Here is a 22,301-nt window from a genome sequence, read left to right on the forward strand (position 1 = left end):
TTGGTGGGTGTTGACCCTCCGCTGTCCGAAACACCTTGTTCCCGCTAAAGAAGGCTTTTCTGCAACACCGCACTTCTCCAGCTGTCCGCCAGTATCAGCGTGACCACCTCCTTCATCTGAAAGGAGGCCGGACTTGTTTGGGCTCGCTCGCCTGCCACGCAGCTCCCGATCCAAGCACCGAGTCATACCGCAACACATTCATTTGCCAATCCACTGCCCATGGATATGATCCTCATTCCTGGTGACGGCGCTAAAGATCTAAATGCGATAAACAACACTGTGATCGAGGAATTTATCCGCGACCGTTAACCGAGCCTCAAACATTTCCTTGGCGTGTGCACTGGGTCCGCATTTCTGGCCAAATCTGGCGTTTTGAATGACCCTAAAGGCAACGACCAACAAAGCAGGCTGGTCCTTTCCGGCCCAATTCGGTAATAAAGTAACCTGGGTACTTACGGCGAGGTGCGTTGTGGATGGAAATATTTGGTCCAGTTCTGGTATTTCGGCTGGTAAGAATTCTCCATCCCCTTTTACGACGTTTGCTTTAAAGAAATGGGGAAAATAAAGCACCGAAAAATAGAACGAAAAAAGGACAAAAGCATTTTTAACATTAACGGGCGCTGACAAATTATTCCCCGTCAATGTTATTTTGTTTACAAGCATCGATATAACATATGCCTTTTTTTCGATGGTCCTTGGTTCCGAATTGACAGGTGGCCTGATTAAATCTCTCGAATGCGTACCGCATACTAACAAAGACTGGGATCCCTACTCGGTAATGCGCAAGTTGAGTCACTCATCCCAGAATTTTTGATTTTTCTCGAAAAGTGCATTCCACAGCCGCTCGCTGACTCGAACTGGTGGCTTGATCAAAGGTACCCGGCGCCGACATTTCTCGACGTCTCGGGGAGTGTGTTGCCCCTGCTGGCTATGAGTTCACTGTAGCAAGTAGTAAGTATCTGAGTAGGTTTGCTTGTAACTACCGCGGCTCTTTTAGCCATAAAACCCAGGATTCTTGAGCGGACATAACCTGCTGTAGTTGAGTTATGGGGTTTAGAACAAGCAGCGCAAGGTCATGAGTCGACAACCTTCACCCGGCAGCGGTGTTCTCGTGTGGGAAGAATAAACTCCAGATTGTTAATTCCGTCAGCCCAAACCAATCTTTTTGTCGACAATGTTTTCCCATTCTTTGATTTTTTGCCTTCTTTTTAGGCAATGGAGAAGATTGTGTATAGTAAGATTAATGGCTAGTTCCATTGCTAACTGCACATCAAAAATTGCCTGTCTTCTATGAATCGCAAATTGAGGAGGCACGAGGGGTGGCTCATATATATAGTACATAGTACATTAATGCCAAAGCTCTGCGGGTCATGCAATCAATGCGCCATGGATCAAGGATCTGGATCTGCCTGCTCCTGACAGATGGATGCATAGAGATTCGGACATGACCGTGCTTGCCATGAATCGGGCCAACATCCGATATCCCTATCCAGAAAGGGACATGCCCGGTTGGTGAGTTCAGTGTTCCTATTCCAACATCAATGTTGCCCAGTATTTGGCAGAATGAACTTTGACTTAGCCTCACAGCTGTGTAGTAGTCTCATGCAAATGATGATAACGTCGTATTTAACAAAAGTATTTATATCACTAGATGATATGCAGTAAACTCAAATGAAAATGATATATATGAGCGTTGACACTTGCTCTATCAGCCTAAGATTGACTTTTCAAAAAGAAAACCTTTAAATCTCATAAACGTACCTTACATTGCAGCTGCTAAAACTTGGCCTTGACCCCTCCCGTTGCTCTGCGATTTACCTCGAATACCTACTCGGCGACCAATAGAGTTATTTCGCCTTCACAACCAAAACGCTCGTAAGCAAAGTCTTACGCGTCAGTGCATTTCCTGGCACCGGGAAAATCGCAGCTCCAGAGGCCGTTTTTTAGCGAGTGGCCGACCGCGTACCGCGCTCATAGACTTTCCCCTTCGTCCCTCGGCATCGTCCACAGACGCATCTCATTTACTACCGTCTACACAGTGTTCTGTCGTGGGTAATCTTTTCATTTAACCCTCACAAATATGCTAGCTGCTGGGCTGCTTCATCATTCCTGCGACATCGATTATCTGGGGACATTGACCGGATCTTGCTATGCTGGGCCTGGTCGTTGCCTAGAATGAAGTTGCAATCAACTCGTTTGTAGGTCCTAGAAAGATTCAACTTCGAATCTAGCGTGCACAGCATGTCTTTGAAGCTGCGTCATGTACACTGATTGATCAGCTTTGAGAAGAAGGAAAGTATCCCGTAAAGAAACTGGCATCACAATCACGTTTTCATACATTGTTCAGATGAAAAGGCTAACTCTCGGATTGCAAAAGATAGTAGACAATTCGAGACGGAGTAGCTTGTATATTGAGACAATCTCAGTTCCAGCGCTTTTGGTCGCGCCAGTATGGGCAAAAAAAGAAAAGTGATGAAGTCCTAGTCCAAAGGGTCTCGAGCAAGAGACGTGACTCGAAGCTGGTGTATTAATTTACCGCCCATCGCACTAGACGAAACATAAATCTCAGGTCGACTTGTCGCTCCCGAGTTCCGACTGCGTTTATTCCAATATCGGGGTTTCCCTCCCAAAATGACATCTTCTGGTGGCCTTGGGAAGCAAATCATGGGCAATACGCCAGACATGCCTCTTTGCGATCCCGCAAAGGAAAGCAAAGTGTTTAGCACTCAGCCGGAAATGCCTTGGCAGTAAATGTCCATAAATACCGATTGAGCTGGACCTGTTTACAATTGTTTCCCACAACGAATTTGATGTCCATAACATAACCCGTTTCGCGAAACTTAATACATTGCACGCCAAGGCCATTACCAAGGGTCCTCGATGGATCGGAGTTCGCAGCAAAAAGAGTGATCAAACAACCGTTGTCGGGCTTTCCAGTCTCCAGTTGAGACAAGTCGTACATTTGCTCGTACACTACTTCGTTAATCGTGCCAGAGACTGCTGGAAGGATAGCTAACCCGATAATTGTATGAATGTAAAGATATTGTATGAAATGCATGATGTCGTTTTTTTTTTTTTTTCGCTTCGCCGACCAAAGTAAACGTAGAGTTTAAAGAACCGGATAACGTAGCTTCAAACTTAAAGGGATTGAATCTGGAGTTTGCAGTGACATAAATAGCATCCGCTTTTCCCTTCCTTTCTCTCGCCGCTTTTATTTGTGAAGAAAAGAAAAGTTCAAAGTTATAATTAGCACAAAGTCGGCAGGCACCCCGGTAGTAAATAACTCCAACCCAATCGAGATTTGCAGAACTGAATGAAGGCTTAAGATTAGAGATCAACTATAAAGCCGATCTGCCTATAAAGGTTTATGCAGATAAAGCCATCCATATTCGTTTTGCTGTTCCTTTGCCCAAGGCAGGCGTTTTCTTAGAAACCGAATTTTCTTTTTTTTCTTAATATAAACCTCCTAATACTAAACGAGACACGAAGTTGTGAATGACCGAATGTCGATATAAGAACATATAAATGTGCTACCATGACCTTTCTACACATACATACATAACTCGGGGGAACTGGGGCCCATTCATTTTCCACTTTACACTGTCGCAAAGCATGAGGATTACTAGGTAGTCGACACCATGACTCGGCCTAGCGTCCACCTTGGTACCTAGGATTTTTGTCATTTCTTGATTACCGAAAGGAACTATCAATGCACTTATAGCAAGTGCAAAGCACGCAAATAGATGCAATATTTCGGTGGTAAGGGTAAAAAAAAGCCTCACCTGGCTCTGTCGTCTAGTGATGCGGACCGTGGACGTTGCCGACTTTGGTAATAGTTTTGGGCAAAAAAATGAAAAAGGATTTGGGTATTAATTACTCCCACAGACAGTAAACCTGCTGAAGGGTCACGTATACACATATGGTGGCAGAGGAGGGAATTTTTCGGCAGACATCATAGTAATAACAATTTTACCAGTCGAAAGCTTCCTAGCTCTTAGCGTCTTACGCCTAACCACTTGGTCATGGACAAACTTTCAGACAACGCCATGAGTGGCATCAAAGGCTCATAATTGGGTACGTGACTAAGAGAAGAATAGGAACAGTGGGGTCCAAAAGGCCAGATGTGATGAGAATCTACAGACTCCAAAAATGCATGATATCACAAGGAGAATAATGAAAACAATGCTTATGCCCTGTTTAGGTGCATTTTTCGGCATTTTGATATTTCCATCGGCCCTACTAATGCCGTAAATGTTTGTTGTAAAGCTTAGAGCGCTCTATCTCATAAGGTTGACTGACCACAGAATATCCTAGGCCTGCCAGCTAAGACTTGGCCCCGTTGTGCTACAAGGTTTTAGGAACCAGTAGAGCGAGAGTTGACCAGGAAGTCCTGCGTGGCTTGTATAAGAGGTTTGGCTTCATGACATAATGCATGGTCAAGAAGCTCGCCAACTTTTCCATGCTGAACACCAAATGCATATAGATGTCAGTATGGATACTCGTTGCAGTTATGGTTGCTCAACTCTTATCGATAGTTGCTTGTGCATGGCCCCCTATAAATGGGTCTACCGCCTCCATACAGACATGCGTTGGAACTCACTTCTGATCAACCAAAAGAATGGAAAATTAATCCAGATTATCTGCTTCTTTTATTCCTCTGTCCGGATTGCAATCCGCATAAAATGCCCACTGTAGCCATGTCAACGGCGAGGGTCACTCTCAAGGACAATCTATACGTGTGACAACGTTGTATCAAATACGACGACTCCAGTCCCGGAGGCTGTAGCCTCGAGTGATTTTCCAAGCATGGGGTTAATTTGCTGCCCAGGTAGGGAGTCTCAAAACTTGAAATTTGTGGTCGACATACAGCAAAGTGAGATTGGAGAAAAGTCATATTAGGGCATCACTATCGGGATAGGAACTATGTGAAGAAGAAAAAAGAGAACAAGGTTAAATCTCTAATATAATGACGGGATTTCAGATACATGATTCATAAGAAAGAAAGTCTGTTAACCAACGTCCTGCCAATTATACCTGATACTTGGATAGCCGCATAACAGATATATCCAACACTCCATCTACATGAACTCAATCCATGATCCGAAAGCCTAGAGAGCCATGAACAAAGCGGCACCACCCAGCACCGTACCCAGCACGACGCTCACACCAACGCCAGAAGCAGCACCCTTGGCATCTGCCGGCATGGTCATGTTGGACATGTTGGTCGAGTTCTTGCCAGAAGCCTTGTGCATGTTATCCATATCCATGTCCTTGTCCTTGTCCTTGCCGTCCCTCTTTGTGTGGGCGTCGTCAGAACTGTCCTGGTCAGTGTTTCCGTCATCATCAGGTTCAGGAGTAGTATCAATGTCATCATCTACTTGAGCATTGGACGCCGCATCCCTAGCCTTGACAGGAGGCTCGGCACCCGGACTTCCGGTGTGGTTTGGGTCGTTGGGGTCATCGTGGTCGACAGCCCTGGTCGGGTTGAAGTGCTCGTCGTCGCCACCTTCTTCATCCTCGTTCCGCTTCACGCGGGTCGCCCTTATTTCTCCACCCTCCACTTCTTGACGGGCGACGAGCCCTCCTGCGACGGCAGCTTGGGGTGGCACCGAGACGGCGATGGCGGTTGTGGCAGCAGCCAAAAGGCCGATGATTGTGGATTCGAAACGCATTTTGATGTGTTTGGTGATCGGTAGAGAAATAGAATAGAGTGGTGAAAGGTTTGAGAGTGGTGAAGACTTTTTTAAACCACTGGAGTTTTGGAGGTTGGCGGACACTGGTGATATATAAAGTGTTTTGATCGGGCTTGTTGATAAAATAAAAAAAAAAGAAGAAAAAAAAACGCGCGTTTATGATGAACAAGAGTCGTCGAGACTTTGAGATGACTTTTTTAGATTTGAGGCTAGTGTTGGTTCAGAGTATAAGCCAAAATCTTCCTCTCCTGAAAGTGAACCTTGATGAGGATTTATAGCGTCGGTGACGGTCCAGCCCATGGCGACGACAGGGGTATTCCTGTCGATAACATAGCAATACTCTGAACGTCTGATGAGCGAATTATTTACTCATGTTTAGGACGTGAAACGGACCATCCCCAGATGTGGTCGTTTGTGACCGACCAACTGACAACTTACCCCGCCACAAAAAAAAAAAATGTCAAGTGCATCATGCAGAACAGTGATGGATCTGCAAGAAAGCTGTTAATGCCGTGCGCGGCCCGACTCCCGAGATCGTAACTTGTTGGTCGAGTCAACGTCAAGTTCGGGAGGGGGGCAAGCGGTGTTGCGAGTGTGCAACCAATGATGCGTCGCGTCGGGGATCTGGGTATGATTGTCTGCGACGGGACAAAACACATCAGGCCAAGGCACTTTGAGAAAACAGCAATGAAAAGGAGGATTATCCATACCTTTATCATTTTTATCAAACTTATTGCGTCTACCTTCGCCTCGTCCGTTCCAAGAATTTTGTACTTTTTTTTTTCTTTCTGACTAAGGTAAAGGGACCAGCCAACAAGGAGTGCAAGACTAAATCTTTTGCTGTCCACCAATCGCTTTGCTTTTGTGCTTTTTTTGTTTGATTTTCCTTGCTCTTTCGCCCCCCATTTTCTTCCCCCATTCTTTGCACACATTATGAAAATAGTTTCCGTCCTGTCCTCATCCCAAAGACAAAGCCAAGACATACTGCCAAGCCAAGCGATTGCGACCTGGGGGCTTGTTGGCAGATGCAGGTAAAAAGAAGAAAAAAAAAAAAAAAGAGATGACGTTGGACCCAATTTTATCGGATTGCGGTCCGGGCCAATATCAATTTGTTTCTGCTTTATTTATTTTAACTTGGTTTTATTTTAGCTATTCACTTTTCTTTGTTCTCTACTAAACTGGTTGGTTGGTGGTGACCATGGCACAATTTCTGCATGGGTGACCAACGCAAGGGATGAATGAGGACCTATTTTGCCTATCGATCGATCAATCAGTCAACCTTTTGCCGATTGCCCGAGAATTAATCATCAAGACATAGTCTAGAAAATAAGCGCCAATTCGTCGGAAAACCTAGCGTTTCGCAAGATTGCGGCATGTCAGGAACGTGTGTTACCTCTGAGCTTGTTGAACAGAAAAGAATCACAATTTGAGCCCCCAAAGCCCCTTGTCGGTACCTGATTAGGTCAAAAAAGGTTGGAGAGCAGCAAATCAAACGAACCAAAAAGCAAAACAACGTTACGTTAGTCAGCTTCCCACACCAACTTCCCTACGCCACACCCGCTTCCAACCTGTGCCGCCGGAAAGCACATCACCGTTCTATCAATACAATACTTTTGAACAGAAAAAGCCCAAGTGTGGGGTTATGCCACAGATGCACCAACTCGAATTTTTTTTTCCGGTGTCGTGATCAAAATGCTCTGATAACGTCTGTAAAAGCCTGAGAAATCTTGCAGCAAACATCACCAACAACAACATGCCAAGACCAACGAGAAAGCCTGGACGATGGTTCCAAGGGACAAAGAAAAAACCAAAAAAAAACCCAACAAGTAGCCAATCATTGTGAAAGCTCTGGGTTGTGATTCCAAATTCAACGACCCGCATCCAAGTCCAAGGGATAGACACCACCATCTCTATTTTCAGGTGATGAGAAGCGTTGCATCGCTGCGAAATACGCGAGTGATTCCCAAGGGTTGGCGAGGGATGGCGGTTATATAGAACAGGCACGTTGCACTCGAGGCGGTTTCGAGAAAGGACGGAAACGAGGAAAGGAAATCTCGCAAGTTCCTAGGCCATTCTCATGCCTAATAAATCCAGGTTACAAGTTGATTTCCGTAGCCACAGAAGCCCCCTTCTCCATTCCCACCAATGCTCATCCACATCTTCTTCGCAATCGTTGCCCTTACCTTGGCTTCTGTCTCCCTCTGCAGCCCAGATGCGTGTGGTCCCGCTCCCATCCATGTCCGAGTTGGGGATATCAAGGTCGCCGGCGGGAAACGTATGCGAGGCGCCGAGGTGTCAGTAGGGGAACCCAGCCAACCTCTCGCACTTGCACCGACCTGGGCCACCGACATGACACTCATCCACGGCAGTAGCAACGACTGCGAGAAGGGATGGTCTGGGGAGGCCTGCGCGACCCTCCAAGGCGGGGTTTACAACGCCTCCGCATCGGGAAGCCGAGCGAGCGATCCTTCCACGACCGTTGACAAGCTCGCTCTCGGCACCGACGTCGTCATCCCGGTTTTTCCCCTGAACGTCACAAAAGACTTCCATATAGCCCCGATGCCGATGCTGGGTCTCGGCCCAAACTCGACCCTTCTCGACACCCTGGCATCAACTGGCAAGATTGGGTCGAGAAGCGTGGGGTTCTGGGCCGGACGCGGCATTGGCAGCAAAGCGGCCACCGATGGAGGGCTGGTTTTTGGGGGTTACGACAAGACGCGGGTGATGGGGAGGAGTTTTTCAGACAGATTTACACATGGTGTCAGGAATTGCTCGTCCGGATTGGTTGTCACCATTGCTGATATCGCAGTCGGCTTGGCCGATGGGACGAACAAAAGTCTCTTCCCAAAGGACAACAACAAGACCTCTAGCCATGTGGCGTGTCTTGATCCGTCCAAGAGGACGCTTATGACCTTGCCTAAGAGTTCCTACTTTGATGCTTGGCTTGATGCTTCAAAGATCGATGCTTCTTTGGTCGGGAGAGGTGATGGCTGGTGGGTTGGCAATGTCGTCGTTCCATCTAGCGTCGATCTGTGAGTTGAAGCCCATGAAGAGGAAAGTTTATCAGGTTACTGACATGCAGAATTTTACACCATAATCTTCCCCCGCTGCGTAGCTCCTTCGGTAATCTCACGATAACACTCGGCTCCGGTCTAACGGTTCGCGTTCCAAACGAACTGCTAGTTCAGCCGCATACATTCATTGAGTCGGCCACCGGCGACATGCAGACAGACGACTCGCGGTCCGATGTGCTCATATACCCCAACCAAGGCCCAGAAGCGGACGATCCCATCGTGTTAGGGCAACAGTTCTTCGCCGCCGCGTACCTGATGGTCAACCAGGATGCGAGTCGGTTCACGCTGTGGGAAGCCAACAGCAAAGAAGCAGACACCGGCAAACCGGACCTTGTGGCTGTGGCGCAGAACAACTCAGACATCACGACGCCGCTGTGTTCTCAAGGCTCATGGGGTACCAAAAGAAATCAAGGCGCCAACAACGCCCTCGAGACAGGGGACGAGCAAAACACCTACATGAGCAAAGGCGCCGTTGCAGGCATTGCAGTCGGGATCTTGGCGCTGCTACTCTCTCTGGGGATGCTTGCTTTTGTTCTCCTGCGGAAACAGGGTCATCCAAGACTGCGATGCTGCTATACATGGCCTCCTCCTTCTGTTAGTGGCTCGTCAGGTCCCAAGCCTATGGACCAAAACAGTGGGACTGCGATCGTACACACATATGACGGGTTGGCCAGATCAGTACATCTCGCACAGCCAAGGTCAGATCCAGGTCTTCATGTCGAGTTCAGAAGTGGAGGCTTGGGCATTTGGGGCAACGAGAATCAACTCGGATTGTGCGAACTGGAGGCTCCCTTGTCGCCTTGGATCTCAGGAACCGTGACGGATCCCAAGGAGCTCGAGGGAAGCATTCCTGCTTTTGAGATGGATGGGTCTAGCTGGGTCAGACATCACAGTAGACGACGTGTCTGTAGCGTCTGAAGCTAGGCGCTTTGCTTGTATGATTATGGGTGTTGACTTGTGGCTTGTTTCAGGAGGTTTGTTTTCAGATACGAATAACTTAGTAAAATCCCGTTGTGGAACAACCACACCCTGTACTTATTCCCAACCAAACTTACCACAATGGCCGACAAATTTGGATGGAACATTGGTTGGGTTAAGTTTCAAACCGGTTGTTTTGGATGGTTACACTGAGTGGATATAAGTCGGTTGCCAAATGGAATATCATGGACGCCAGATAATTCGACCCTTGTTGATAGCCCACCATTAGGACACTCAGATACCAGTATCCCCATAAGATGCCTGGGCAAGTATAGTCATGATATCAAAGCTGAGAGCCAATGAAACGTTTCTCCCAAGATTCCTATCAGCAGCAATTTTCAAAGCAAAGAATTCTGGCTCGCCTGTTATCGGCGATTACGTTTACGGCGCTGCGAGATGATCAGACAATATGATGTCGAAAAGCTGACCTGCTAGTTCGGCGATATTACATTGTCGTGGAGCCAGTTCAACATACAAGTTAGCCTTTGTTCTTCTCCAAGATCCGTTACAGTGCTGTTACTTATTGCCGATCTTATCTAATAGTCTGGTGCTATACCATCGTCCCACTTTCGTGCTTCCTCGTGCAACGCTTCTCATATCGGCCAGACCAGTGCATTACCCTTGATTTACCCACAATTATTGACACTTCTGTCAGCTAGCCTTTCAGCTTGCAAAATTTCATTTGCTGACGTTAATCTTGTCTTTATTCTCGGCTGCTCTGCAGAGGGTTTGGTCTACGAGTCTACACACGGATAGCGGATGATGCGCTCGACACTTCATCCGTGTAAGCGAGCTTACCAACTTAGGTTATGTTGCAGTCAAGCAGTGCGCGCCGATAACATAGCCTACAACGAGTATACAGAATCGGTACGGAGATGTTAGTTTCGACCTTACAGTTGTTGTCAAACTATTCGGTGACTTCAGGCTCAAGACCAACACCGAACTTATTGTTACATTGCACATATACAGCTTGCGTTGTCGCCTAGGACGTGACACTCGAAGCTGGATGTCATGCAATGGCATAAGCAGCCACAGGGCACACTGTGAGATTTATATAATACCTACCTCATTGTAAAAAGCTGGACCTGCTCACGCCTGCTATCCCAAGTCTCAAAGTCCCAGAGTCTCATCATTAAACTTGCATAAAGCTGATCAAGACTGCTACCAATCCCAAACAGCCTATTTACTTTTTGCTATCTCTTTTGAAAGGTACACCGCATCCGTAACCACAATGCACCCAGTTTCAGCTTTCCCAAGACTTCTACTGTTTGTCTCCAGTGTCGTGGGCTTGTCCTGCAACCGAGGACACGATTTACTGTGGTCACACATTGGTGAACATGGGTATGCTTCCCCCGACCATTTCCAACCATTCCCATACCCCAAACAAAGTTTCGACAATGCAGACACTGACCATGTGGACGACGACCTGATGCCAAAAAATACAGGCTGGACGCGCGACGAGATCTGGCGACAGCTCAAGCCCAACGGCCTCCCGGACAGCATGTCCAAGGACAAAATCGACCACACCCTCTTCATCTGCCAGGACCGCCGGTACTGGACCAACGCCGACCTCCAATACAAGGACTACTGCCTGCGCGGCTGCCAGGACCGCGGCTCCGGGAAGGACGACGCCTGCTATGCTGCTGTGTTTCAGACGGCCGTCAACGGGACCGTGGAGGCGGTGAATGGCACTTTAGGGGCTGTGAAGCAGGTCAACAAGACTGCTACAGCTGTGGTGAAGCGTGCGACAGTTTTGCTGGCTTGGGATTTGCAAGGGAGGGGAGTTGAGTTCGTTGCATAGGGTTTTGAGCTACGGTACATGCTTGGCTATGTTTTGTCAAGTTCCTAGTGTGATAGAACATGAATAATTGGTTTATGATTTCAGATGCTATATATAAGTATGTAGTTCACATCACATGTTGATCTCTGTAACAGGTTCCAAGATAACAGACAGTTCATCGTTGAATAGAATGATTCAACTCGACTTTGTTTGCTTCGCATACTTGCACGTGTTAGCGCTTTATGTTCCAGTAACAGATAGTCCAACGTGCCATTCATTACTTTTATAGACACGCATTACATCTCTTAGTAGCTTCTGGATCATGCACGTCTCCATAGAATATTTGTTTTTTCATGGACCAAGATTGTATCAATTCAAAAGCCTGTACTGGAGTGGGCCGTGACGCTAGGTACTTTGGCTCCTTAAAGCAGGTTCCCTTAGTTTCCCTTGATAACAATCGAGATATAATTCCTTTCCTTCTAGTCGTACCCAAGCTCTCCCTCCGCTCACGACCTGTCGCAGTCAAAGATGGAGACCTGGAACGAAGTCGGGCCAGTGTACTTCTGGACCTGGACGGAATCGTTCCTGGGGCTGGTGGTGATCTGATCGGCAGGGATCTTGTGGCAGTAGTCCTGGGTCGTGCGGCTGTTGAGGGGCAGGAAGGCGGCCAGGTAGAGGCCTCCGTCCCGGGGCTTGACGTCAAACTTCCACATGCCGCCTTCGCACGCAGCCTGCTTGACCTCCGGGAGCTTGTCGGGTCCGTTGAGCTCGGTCTCGCACTTGGTGCCCTTGGTAGAGTCCGAGGTGATGTCGAACGAGTAGCTGCATTTCACGCTGTGCTCGGTGCAGTTTGCTTGGAAGTCGTTGACGAAAAAGGCCTGCTGGCGAGGGACAAGGGTGGCGGCCGAGGCGGTGGCTGCCAGGGCGAGGATGGTGGAGAGAAATTGCATCTTGGGTGGTTTTTGAGTGATAGAAAGAGAAGATTCGAACTGGTAAAACGAATGTGTTTTGTCTTGTTTGTTGAAAGACAGATGTTTTAGAGCGAAGGTGGAATGGTTAGAAAACCGGTGAGGTGGAAAAAAGGCTTTGACACCAACGAAGGGGAGGCACACTCGATCTTATTATACACGAAAAATATTCCGCAGTAGTCAGCAGCACTGCCCTCCATGAACAAACATATGTAACACGCACTGCTGATGGAGAACTTTGTTGCTGTTCCAGTTCCACTAACAAGCTTTTCCCATGTCATCCGATCAATCGTGCACCCAGAGAAACAAAGGGACGACAGCTTTCACCGCAAAACACCATCCCCAGCAATGGATCTGCAAAATACGGGGCCTCTGTTCCATCCCTGTGGGGAGTTTGGTGAGCCACAATGGCAACAAGCCTTGAAAAATAGAGGGGACAAATACGAGCTGTGTCGTCATTCCACCTCCCAAAAGCTGCCTCGGCCTCGGATTTCTATTCGCATCTATGTATGGATCGCGAACATACTACTTTACTACGTATAACTGCCAAATCATTAAAAATGTGACCAAAGACACTCTAACAACGGACGATTGCCATCGTTGCGGATACCCCATTCCCTACGTGCATTTTACGTAGCAATTTGCCCATCAATTCATCTCTTGGCGCGGGCCAAGTCGGCTCAGGGGAGCGATGCGGAGTTTATGAGACCCACATGTTTTTTTTTGGGATGAATTGCCACATGTATTCATTTATTCATTCATTAATTCATTTGTTGACTGATCATCACCAACCAGGTTAAACACGACGAACGGACGAACTGTTCGGACAAAATAATTCAATCGAAAACCGCGTACAACGTATAGCAGACTTTGTATTGCAGGCATTCGCCCTATACTAGGAAGCGCCGATCCACGTTTTTTTCCTCATCTTGTTATGTAACGTGTCATACAAGAAAATAGCAAACAACCAGGTGCTATATTAGGCCTTGACACGTTTGGTGCTATAGGCATAAGTCATGGCTTTCCGCCCTCCCAACCTCCTTGGTCCTTTTTTTAGAGGTTTCTTTTAGAGAGGATCAGCCAAGATGCCAGGTAACTCCCTCGCAACAACCCACATTTCTGGAAACACTTTGGACGCCCAACATGACCGACTCCGAAAACTGCCGCGAATCCTACACCGTATGTACAATACTTGCCATGCAGGTGTCAAACTTCCCAACCACCCAAGAGCGAACGGATTTCGCTCCTGATCCCGCTATAGCTATTTTCTCGTCCGTGCTTTATTTTCAACGGAGCAAGACTGAGGCCGAGATGATGTCGGAAATATCCGCATCTGAGACGATCAGAAACCTTGTTTCCTTCCTATATCGAGAATCATCCGAAACTCGGTTTTTGAAGTTGCTAATTTCTTCAACCAGAGTTGTAGGCCTCCTAATTTCTTAGGGACACACCCAGCCACCTCCGGAAAACAAATTTCAAAGTCTACATGTTCCAAACCCATCACTGAGCGTTGCACATTCTTTCAGCTGACGAAACAATATAAGTGCTTTATGTTTTTTTTCTTTTTTTTCTTTCTCTTTTTTATGCACGTGTCTTATGCCTACTTATAACTGCAGCGTCTACAAAAATTTCCAAAAGGAATTGGAATTCTGTGCCTATACCCTTTTTCACAAAGGAGTATGTTTTGTTCAAGGAGATGATGACAACATGCATACGTGTGTGTGGTGGAGTCGGAGTTGACGGTTTTGGCAAACTTAGTCTCAAAATAAAATTTCAAAAGTCTATTAGTAATACAAGGTGAGAAATCCCCGAGACTCCACTGATGATGTCTAAATTTTTCTGAAGGCGCTCATGCGAAACTTGGGGGTTTCTCAGAAATCGTAGCATCGCCTCGTCTCAGCCACTCTTACACCTGTGCTACCTCTTGCAGGTTTCCCGAGCTCACACCTACCACTCTACAAATGCTCATTGAAACGGCTATGACGCCTGGAAGGAGCAGCTGTGGATGACCTGTTCCCCGTTCTAGGTCTGACCGCAGGACCTGGAGCGGCCATGGATGATCGATGAGCCGTTCTAGGCCTGGCAGCGGGAACTGGGCTTAGAAGGACGTCCATGTGGTTGTCAGTATTGCGATTTCCCCTGGAAGCGCCTTTACCTTTGCCGCTTGAGCGGGTAGGAGCTGGCTTGCTGGAGGCACAACCCATTGTGAGAATTGTATGGAGGGGTATGTGCTTACTGTGGTGGATTATCTGTGTGTGTCAGTTGGTCGCACAATAAACAAAATTTGTTCGTTCGACCACACGGCAGTGAATGTTAGTTATGGTTTTCGTGGCGTTCCTTTTGGTTACTGTTTGGTCGCTGGGCGTGTCTCTGGCTGCTTTTTGGCTTGTTCTAGAGTTAAGTCGAGAGTCGTCGGAGGGATGATTCTATGCTTCATTTTATAGACGATGCCCAGGATCTCTGCGAAAGCGTTGTTTTTCCGAACAACTACATTGTTTGGTCAACACAAAGAGCTTAGACGTTAGTCATGTCCAATTGTTGGTCGGTAACACAGTCTTGCCCTGGGCACTCTCATGGTGATCCCGATGCTTTGTTCACCTCGGTGGTCACTGGTCAGTCAACTGCACTACACTTGATTGATCTCGCCTCACCCTGGACTCACCTTTTTGGCTCAAAGACAAAGCGCCATATTGCGGGAATGACCAACCGACCAAGTCATTGTCCGCTTTTATCCTTTGTTGATAGCAGAGCTCCTTTTGTTCTTTGACCGACCAAGACTCAATAGTTTTTGATCGAGTTATCACCATCCTCGTAATGAATACACTCCTGATCTTTTCTCCCCATCTACCTTGGACAATCTTCGAAAGGCCTGCACTACCAACTTGCAGACACACAAACAGACATCATGTCTACACAGGCCAAGTTTTATCAAGAACACAGCATCAAAGTGATCCTACCAACTCCATATCAAGCGACTACGAATCTATGCTACCTCAACCCAGTTCAAATCTGGCCTCTCAACAACCGAGATGCACGCCTCTTCATTGATCGTCTTTACCAGATCCTCAACACTCTTGCACACGAGCGCCCCGAGACATCAGGCACTATTAGGATCAGTCATGTACAGCACCAGAAACACAATGTTGCCCTTGTCATAAACCCAAACGATTGCATCACCATGGATGTGCAATATGCTGAGAACGAGATGCATACCTTTGCGCAGCTGAAAGCTGCCCGCTTTCCACCTTCTGCCTTTGTAGGTTCTCGGTTCAAGTTTGACTGCGCCAAGACTGACGACAATTATGAAGTTCCAGCGATGAGGGTTTTGGCCGTCATTATCAACGGAGGGTTAATTCTCTCCTGGCATTTCCACCATTCACTGTTCGACGCTGAAGGTATGCGAGTTGTTTTTAGCATTGTCGGTTCAATTGCAGCTGGCAACGAACCCTTTTACCGCTCCCATCACCCCAAATCACTAGCTATGGATTTTGCAGCCAGGCCCGGCGCAGCTGAGAATACTATATTTTCCGAGTACAACCATCCAGGAACCGCGAAGGCTAGCTGTGTCGGCGACCCACTCCATAGGGTCCCCCTCGGCAGCGCAATCTTCCAGTTTCGCAAAGACGACCTCCAACAGCTGCAAGAGCTCCTGCGCAAGGCTGCCGGCGGAGGCGACAACTCTTACCCCCAAGCCTGGATGACCCTCGCCGTGCTGACCTGGGTTCACATATCCAAGGCCCGCAACCGAGCCGAGCAGAAGAAGCTCCCACATGCAACCCCCGAGGCGGCAGCCCAGCTTGCGATGCCGATAAACTGGAAGAAGCGAGCCCCATTCGGTGGCCAGAGCCGTGACTACTTTGGCAACGCAAACTTGACCACCACCACAGCATACCCCGCCGGCGTCAAACTCGACGACGACCCAGCAACTCTCTTGAAGCTCGTTAACGCAGTGCAGCACACGCTTTCACAGGTTGACGAGGCGGCCGTCTCTGCGCAGTACCAGCTTTTCGCCTCGCAGGTGGACCGCCAAGCCATCAAGACGGCGCTCGACCGGTCCAATAGGAATCTTTTGCTCTTTGACAGCACGTGGCGGATCCACGGCGGCGCGGACATGGCTCTGGGCGCGGGCTTGGTGCCGGGTCTGCTGGGTGACGGCAGGCCTGCGGCGGTGCGCCAGGCCGCGGCTGGTTGTACCGTGGGTGGGCGCGCACTCCTGCTTCCAGGCAGGATCGACTCGCCCGTGTACGAGCTCATGGTCATGCTGCCCACGGCTTCGCTGATGACCTTGTGTCGCGATGGTAACTGGATGCGGTGGGTTGATCGGGTGCTTTGGTAGCTTTTGAAAGCGTATCAGTTGCTTGCTTTCTTGTGGGGTTGGAGGATATGAGCAGTGGACTTGATTTGCCCCTTTGGCTGCTGAATTTCCATATTCTTTCCAGTGGTGATACTATGTGGCCTTTGAGTCTGGGTAGTTCAACACTTGCTGGCAACATAAAAGATATGTCTAGCAGCCAGCCCTAGGGGCGCCATAGATACATAGTCCACCGGATACAAGAGAGCTGCTATGGTCTAGGAAGCCTTTATGAAGGTGGCTTTCGACCGGAGGTGCGGGCTTGTTATGTTTTTGTTTCTATTTTGTCAGCGGAAACCAGCTACCTGGCTGTTGAGCTTGTAGCCTACACCGCAAGCATCCTCCACCATTCATGGGTCAGACCCACCTTTGTTAGCGATTCACACCCAAACACACCAATAAGCTTAACAGCTGAAGAATTTTCGCCCTCCGGGCGCCGGTCGTCATGGCCTCACCAGAGGTCTCAAACCGCCGCGCGCGCCCGCAGAGCACGCCGCAGGCTTTGCCGCCGGGCCAGGCCGAGTCGGAACACGTATCTCTCGACACGCGCACCGCTAATGCGCCTGAGCCGGCCGGCCGCGGAAGGTACTCCAGCCTCCCGGCCCTGGCCATCAAAACACTGCAGCAGGAGCTGGAAAACGTGGAAACAGTCGGCAGCTGGCTCGAAGAGGTTTTTGCAGCCAAGCTCGAAAGCTTACAGGCCCCGGAGGACGCCGCGCTTAGGAGAATTGTTCTCGAACTTGATGATGTGATCAGCGGCTGGTTCCTCAGTCGCACCCTCCCTGAAAAAGAGCGTTCGCGCTCCCCGTCGCGTTCGCCGACCAGTTCCAGCGAAAGGCGCAGCATCTTAATTACAAGGACGGGCACGGCGTCGTCGGCCTCCAAAGGCAAAGGCACGCCCACTAACAAATCGGTCACATGGGCCGAGCGAGCCGCCACGCCACCAGCGGCGGCCCCAACGCGAATTTTAACCCCGGCCACGCGCTCGTACCCGATACGTACGACGCCCGGCAATGCACCTGACAGCTCCGCAGCTCCCTCCCAATCGGGCCGGGACCGCCCCCAAGCCCCGAAACGTTTGACAGAACAGCCGGCCAACCGGATCCTGATCCGCGTAAATGACAAATTGCGGATGGTGACGAGGGAGCCATACGCGGTAACCACCAAATTGGCCGAATTGGTCTCGGTGCCACACAGTGAAATCCCAAACGCCAAACGTACCCCCACGGGCTGGGGTGTTACGGTGGCCTCTGAGGAAACACGGCAAAAACTCCTCAACCCCAACGCAGTCAAGGCCATTATGGACGCATTGGACGCGCGGGAAGTCACTGTCCCGACAACCTGGCACACATACGCCGTCTCTGGAGTGCCCCGAACGCTCAATTGCCTGGACGGAAGAAAGGACGTACATGATGTAATCCAAGAGGAGATTACCGTGGCAGCAGGCCAGCAGCCAATCAACTGGCACATTTCCAAGCATGGATACGACCCGCATACGGCTGAGGGCACGTGGATAGTGTCTTTCCTTCAACCCGTAAAGCCTTTTCAGCTTTTTGGAGTGTCGAAACGTGCGCGGAAGGTTGAAAAGTCACGCAAAATTACACACCACCACGATGGCTGCCAGGGATATTGCGAAATACGTCGCTGCGTACGGCAAGCGCGTTGCGGCATATGTGGTGAAGCAAAACATGCGACAGAGGAAGAGCCGTGCAAAGCAGCCCCCAAATGCGTTAACTGCCACGGCCATTTCCCATCCGGACATGAGAACTGCCCTGCCCGACCTTTGGTGGTAAATGGGAAGCTTGAACGACCTTCACAGCGTAAACTAAAGGGGATCCGCAGAATCGGACGTGCCAACCGTGCCGCGATTATCAACGACCGGGCTGAGGCGGCCCGCCGAGAGCCAGCACCTGCAATCCCGGTCCTAAGCACCTCATCGCAGCATTCGCAAACCTCGAGCTCCCGATCGAGCATCTCAAACAAAAGAGCGCGGCCATGCGAGGCGGCAGGGGCGGACATCCGCAACTTCCTGCAGGCCGAACAGGAACGCGTGCACGAAGAAATCGTTTGGGCAGCCGAAATGGAGGAGGACGCAGCGGCTGCCGAACCTTGCCCCGCTGATGTGATAGACTTGGAAGCAACCCATCGATTGATATGACGAAATATTCGCTCGGCAACATGCAGCGGGAACGCCTCGACGTAGTTTGGGCCAACGTAGGCAAAAGGATGGGTGTGCATCTGAGCCTGTTGGAGTTATGCCACCAGAGAGAAGTGGACCTGGTTAACGTCCAAGAGCCATGGTGCGGGCTAAAGACGACTACACAAACGCACCCGGGCTATGATGTTTTTGCGCCAGTGGACGAATGGCACGCGAGCACTTACGAAGCCATGACTGGGTTCCGGCCCCGGGTGCTCACCTACGTCAAGAAGGGGGCAGCCCTAGGGGCCGCACAACGACGGTTACCGCAGGGCCAAAATACGCGGGACGTACTTTGGCTCGAAATTAACGGAATATTGTTTATTAATGTATATAGGGCTCCGGGTATTGAGGCCGCGCTGGAAATGGTATGCAATACCGTGCCAAATGGACCCACGGTGATAGGCGGCGATTTTAACGTAGCGGCTGCTGCATACCAGCCAGGCCGCACAGACGCACGCGGAGGGGATCAACTGACGGCATGGGCGCAAGCCCAGGGCATGCATTTTACAGGAAATATCGGCGTGCCCACCCACCGCGACGGGGGTTTACTGGATATGGTTTTTTCCAACCTCCCCAGCACGGTAACTGTGGTTGACAGCAGTCTTTACACAGGCTCCGACCACGAATCTCTTTATACCACGCTGCGGACGCGCGGCGCCCCCCGCCCGGAGGCGGTCAACGTCTCAGTTAGGGACGACCGGCTACCAAAGTTCGCGGAGCTACTTGCTTTTGGCATGCAAGATATGCCGGACCCGGGATCCGCGGCCGATGGCTACGCATTGGACGCGTGGGTAGCTGAATTTACAACTTTATGGGAGCAAGTGACGTGGGTCGTGGGTACGCCGGCGGGAAAAAGGGGCAGCTCGGCTCCTTGGTGGACCGAAAACTGCCAGCGGCTCTGGGTCGAATTCCAGCGGGTTAAACGGAGCGCTGTAAATAGGGCAGACGCCTCTGCCGAGGAGAAAGCTTACACGAAAGGGGTGCGGGCCGCGAAGCGGGATTACTGGAGGCACCGGATTGACCAACTGCGCGACGATAAGGATTTGTGGAACATGGTGGGCTGGCTGGGAGCCGGACCACGCCTCCGGTCCCCGCCGCTGGTTATTAACGGCGAGCAAGTGAGCGAGCCCTTAACAAAAGCGGAAGCACTGCAGCGGGAGGTGCTTGGCCGATTTTCGGCGGAGGATGACCTGCAGGGAGACCCCTTGGAGGCCTGGTCGGCGGACGAGGCTAAAATCCCTTGGGACACCCAGGTGAGTGCGGAAGAGGCGGAGCGCTCCTGCATTGGGGTTACGAGCACGTCCCCGGGCATCGACGGAACGACCGTCCGGCTACTAAAAGCCGGATGGGCTTCGTTGGCCGAGCCGGTGCGCAGGCTCTACCAACGTTGCCTGGAACTCGGACATTTCCCAGCGCCTTGGAAGAAGGCCGAGGTCGCGATGCTACCGAAAACGGGGAAGAAAGACCGGAGCAGCGTTCGATCCTGGCGGCCTATAGCCCTCCTCTCCTGCATCGGAAAAGGCCTCGAAAGGCTCGTTGCACGCCGGATAGCTTGGGCCATACACGACAACGGGCTCCTTAGCTGCACCCACGGCGGTGCCCTACCCAAGCGATCGGCGACGGATCTGGTTTGTGCCCTCGCCCACGATATCGAGCAGGCTTTAGCTCGCGGGGAGGAAGTTACCCTTGTCGCATGCGACGTCCAAGGCGCCTTCGACGCCCTCCTCCATGGGCGATTAATACGGAAAATGCGGAGCCTCGGGTTTAGTAAAATGCTCCTCAGGTTCGTGATTAACTTTTTAAGCGGCCGCCAGGCCCGAGTCCGGCTGGAGGGTACGACCACGGGCTTTAGGCGGCTTGGGTGCGGCACCCCGCAAGGGTCTCCCCTTTCCCCGATCCTATATATGCTATATTTGGCGTACCTCGTCAAAAACGGTGCGAGGTGGCGGCTGGCATACGCAGACGACGTGCTTATATGGAAATCGTCACCCTCGTTGGAGGAGAACGTACGTTGGCTGGAAGATAAACTCCGGGATATGCACGAAATTGCGGCGGAAGAGAAAATCCATTTTGCAGCGGAAAAGACAGAGGTAATCCATATCACTAAGAAAAGGCACGGTCGCAACCCGGAAATCCGGATTAATGGTAGAACGGTTACCCCGGTCCAACTACCGGGCGGTCGACGCGGACAAAGCGCCTCCGGGGCCGAGCGTTACCCGGGCATGCGTTGGCTTGGCTTTTGGTTCAGCCGACGGCTAGACGGGCGCCGCCACGTGGCCGAAAGGGCTGCCAAAGCAATGGCGGTCGCTGCTCACCTCAAAAGCTTTGGGGCAGTAAAATACGGACCGCCTGCGGCTGCACTTCGCAAGGCAGCGGTGGCATGCGTGGGTTCATCGGCCACCTACGCAGCCGAAGCATGGTACAACCCAGCGCATAAGCAAAGAGGACCCCTCAAAGCACTGAACAAACCGCTGGTTTTAGCGGCACGGGCAATCCTCCCGGCGTATAAAACCACCCCCTCGTCCACTGTTCTCAGGGACGCAGGATTACCCTCGGCCCGCGTCGCGCTGGCCTACACCCGCCTGAAATACGGCGCCCGACTAAGGCTCGCGGACAAGGGGCACCCCCTTGTCAGCCGCCTGCGTGAAACACCTCGTGCCCGCAACTCGGGCCATTCGGCCACGACCCTGCAAACGGCTGCACAACTTCTCCCGCGGATCCGGAGACTAGAGTTGCGCGCACCTCGCAATGCCCCGGATTCTCGCACTGACCCCACCGGAGGAGTCCCAAAAGAGGAAGCGGCCCGCCGCTTTATGGAATGGCTGGACATGGTATCACCTGACGATATCGTGGTATATACGGACGGTTCGGAAAAACACGAAAATAACTGCGTCCAAATAGGGTACGGATGGGCCGCTTTTAGGGCGGGCCTGGAATTTGCCGCAGGCTCCGCATCTATTACGCCGGAAAGCCACGTTTTCGACGCCGAGGCGATTGGCGCCCTAAGAGGGCTATAGGCGGCAGCCAGGGCCCAGCCAGGCGCCCGGATCTGGATTGGTGTGGACAGCACCTCGGTTATTTGGGGTTTTAGAGGCGACGCGCCGCGTTCGTCCCAATGGGCTTTTTTGGAATTTTATAATCTTGTCGATTTATTTCGAAAACAAGGTACCGAGGTTCGGGTCCGTTGGTGCCCTGGACACCAGGGAATCCCGGGAAACGACCGGGCTGACGAGCTGGCCAAGGCCGGCTCCGCCGGA

At 50.6% G+C, this 22,301-nt stretch overlaps 7 protein-coding genes across 7 annotated transcripts; 4 read left to right on the forward strand and 3 right to left on the reverse strand.

The window, feature by feature from the left end:
- Positions 1-376: 376 nt before the first annotated feature.
- Positions 377-1,039, forward strand: PgNI_05063 (uncharacterized protein; the record flags this gene model as incomplete). Its single annotated transcript, XM_031125103.1, has 4 exons — positions 377-509; positions 600-775; positions 876-951; positions 1,011-1,039. The coding sequence occupies 4 exons, from the start codon at positions 377-379 to the stop codon at positions 1,037-1,039; spliced, it is 414 nt and encodes a 137-aa protein (XP_030983344.1).
- A 4,069-nt stretch (positions 1,040-5,108) lies between these two features.
- PgNI_05064 (uncharacterized protein) lies at positions 5,109-5,672 on the reverse strand (the record flags this gene model as incomplete). The annotated part of the gene is made up of 1 exon (XM_031125104.1): positions 5,109-5,672. The coding sequence occupies one exon, from the start codon at positions 5,670-5,672 to the stop codon at positions 5,109-5,111; it is 564 nt and encodes a 187-aa protein (XP_030985125.1).
- A 2,166-nt stretch (positions 5,673-7,838) lies between these two features.
- On the forward strand, positions 7,839-9,685 carry PgNI_05065 (uncharacterized protein; the record flags this gene model as incomplete). The annotated part of the gene is made up of 2 exons (XM_031125105.1): positions 7,839-8,725; positions 8,809-9,685. 2 exons carry the CDS (start codon positions 7,839-7,841, stop codon positions 9,683-9,685), a joined length of 1,764 nt encoding a protein of 587 aa, XP_030985126.1.
- A 1,291-nt stretch (positions 9,686-10,976) lies between these two features.
- On the forward strand, positions 10,977-11,546 carry PgNI_05066 (uncharacterized protein; the record flags this gene model as incomplete). The annotated part of the gene is made up of 1 exon (XM_031125106.1): positions 10,977-11,546. One exon carries the CDS (start codon positions 10,977-10,979, stop codon positions 11,544-11,546), a length of 570 nt encoding a protein of 189 aa, XP_030983988.1.
- Positions 11,547-12,031: 485 nt separating this feature from the next.
- Positions 12,032-12,475, reverse strand: PgNI_05067 (uncharacterized protein; the record flags this gene model as incomplete). Its single annotated transcript, XM_031125107.1, has 1 exon — positions 12,032-12,475. The coding sequence occupies one exon, from the start codon at positions 12,473-12,475 to the stop codon at positions 12,032-12,034; it is 444 nt and encodes a 147-aa protein (XP_030985123.1).
- A 1,973-nt stretch (positions 12,476-14,448) lies between these two features.
- On the reverse strand, positions 14,449-14,607 carry PgNI_05068 (uncharacterized protein; the record flags this gene model as incomplete). The annotated part of the gene is made up of 1 exon (XM_031125108.1): positions 14,449-14,607. The coding sequence occupies one exon, from the start codon at positions 14,605-14,607 to the stop codon at positions 14,449-14,451; it is 159 nt and encodes a 52-aa protein (XP_030983986.1).
- A 791-nt stretch (positions 14,608-15,398) lies between these two features.
- On the forward strand, positions 15,399-16,829 carry PgNI_05069 (uncharacterized protein; the record flags this gene model as incomplete). Its single annotated transcript, XM_031125109.1, has 1 exon — positions 15,399-16,829. The coding sequence occupies one exon, from the start codon at positions 15,399-15,401 to the stop codon at positions 16,827-16,829; it is 1,431 nt and encodes a 476-aa protein (XP_030983987.1).
- Positions 16,830-22,301: the final 5,472 nt, after the last annotated feature.

This window comes from Pyricularia grisea (assembly GCF_004355905.1).
Source record: "Pyricularia grisea strain NI907 chromosome Unknown Pyricularia_grisea_NI907_Scaffold_2, whole genome shotgun sequence".
Classification (NCBI taxonomy): Eukaryota; Fungi; Ascomycota; class Sordariomycetes; order Magnaporthales; family Pyriculariaceae; genus Pyricularia; species Pyricularia grisea.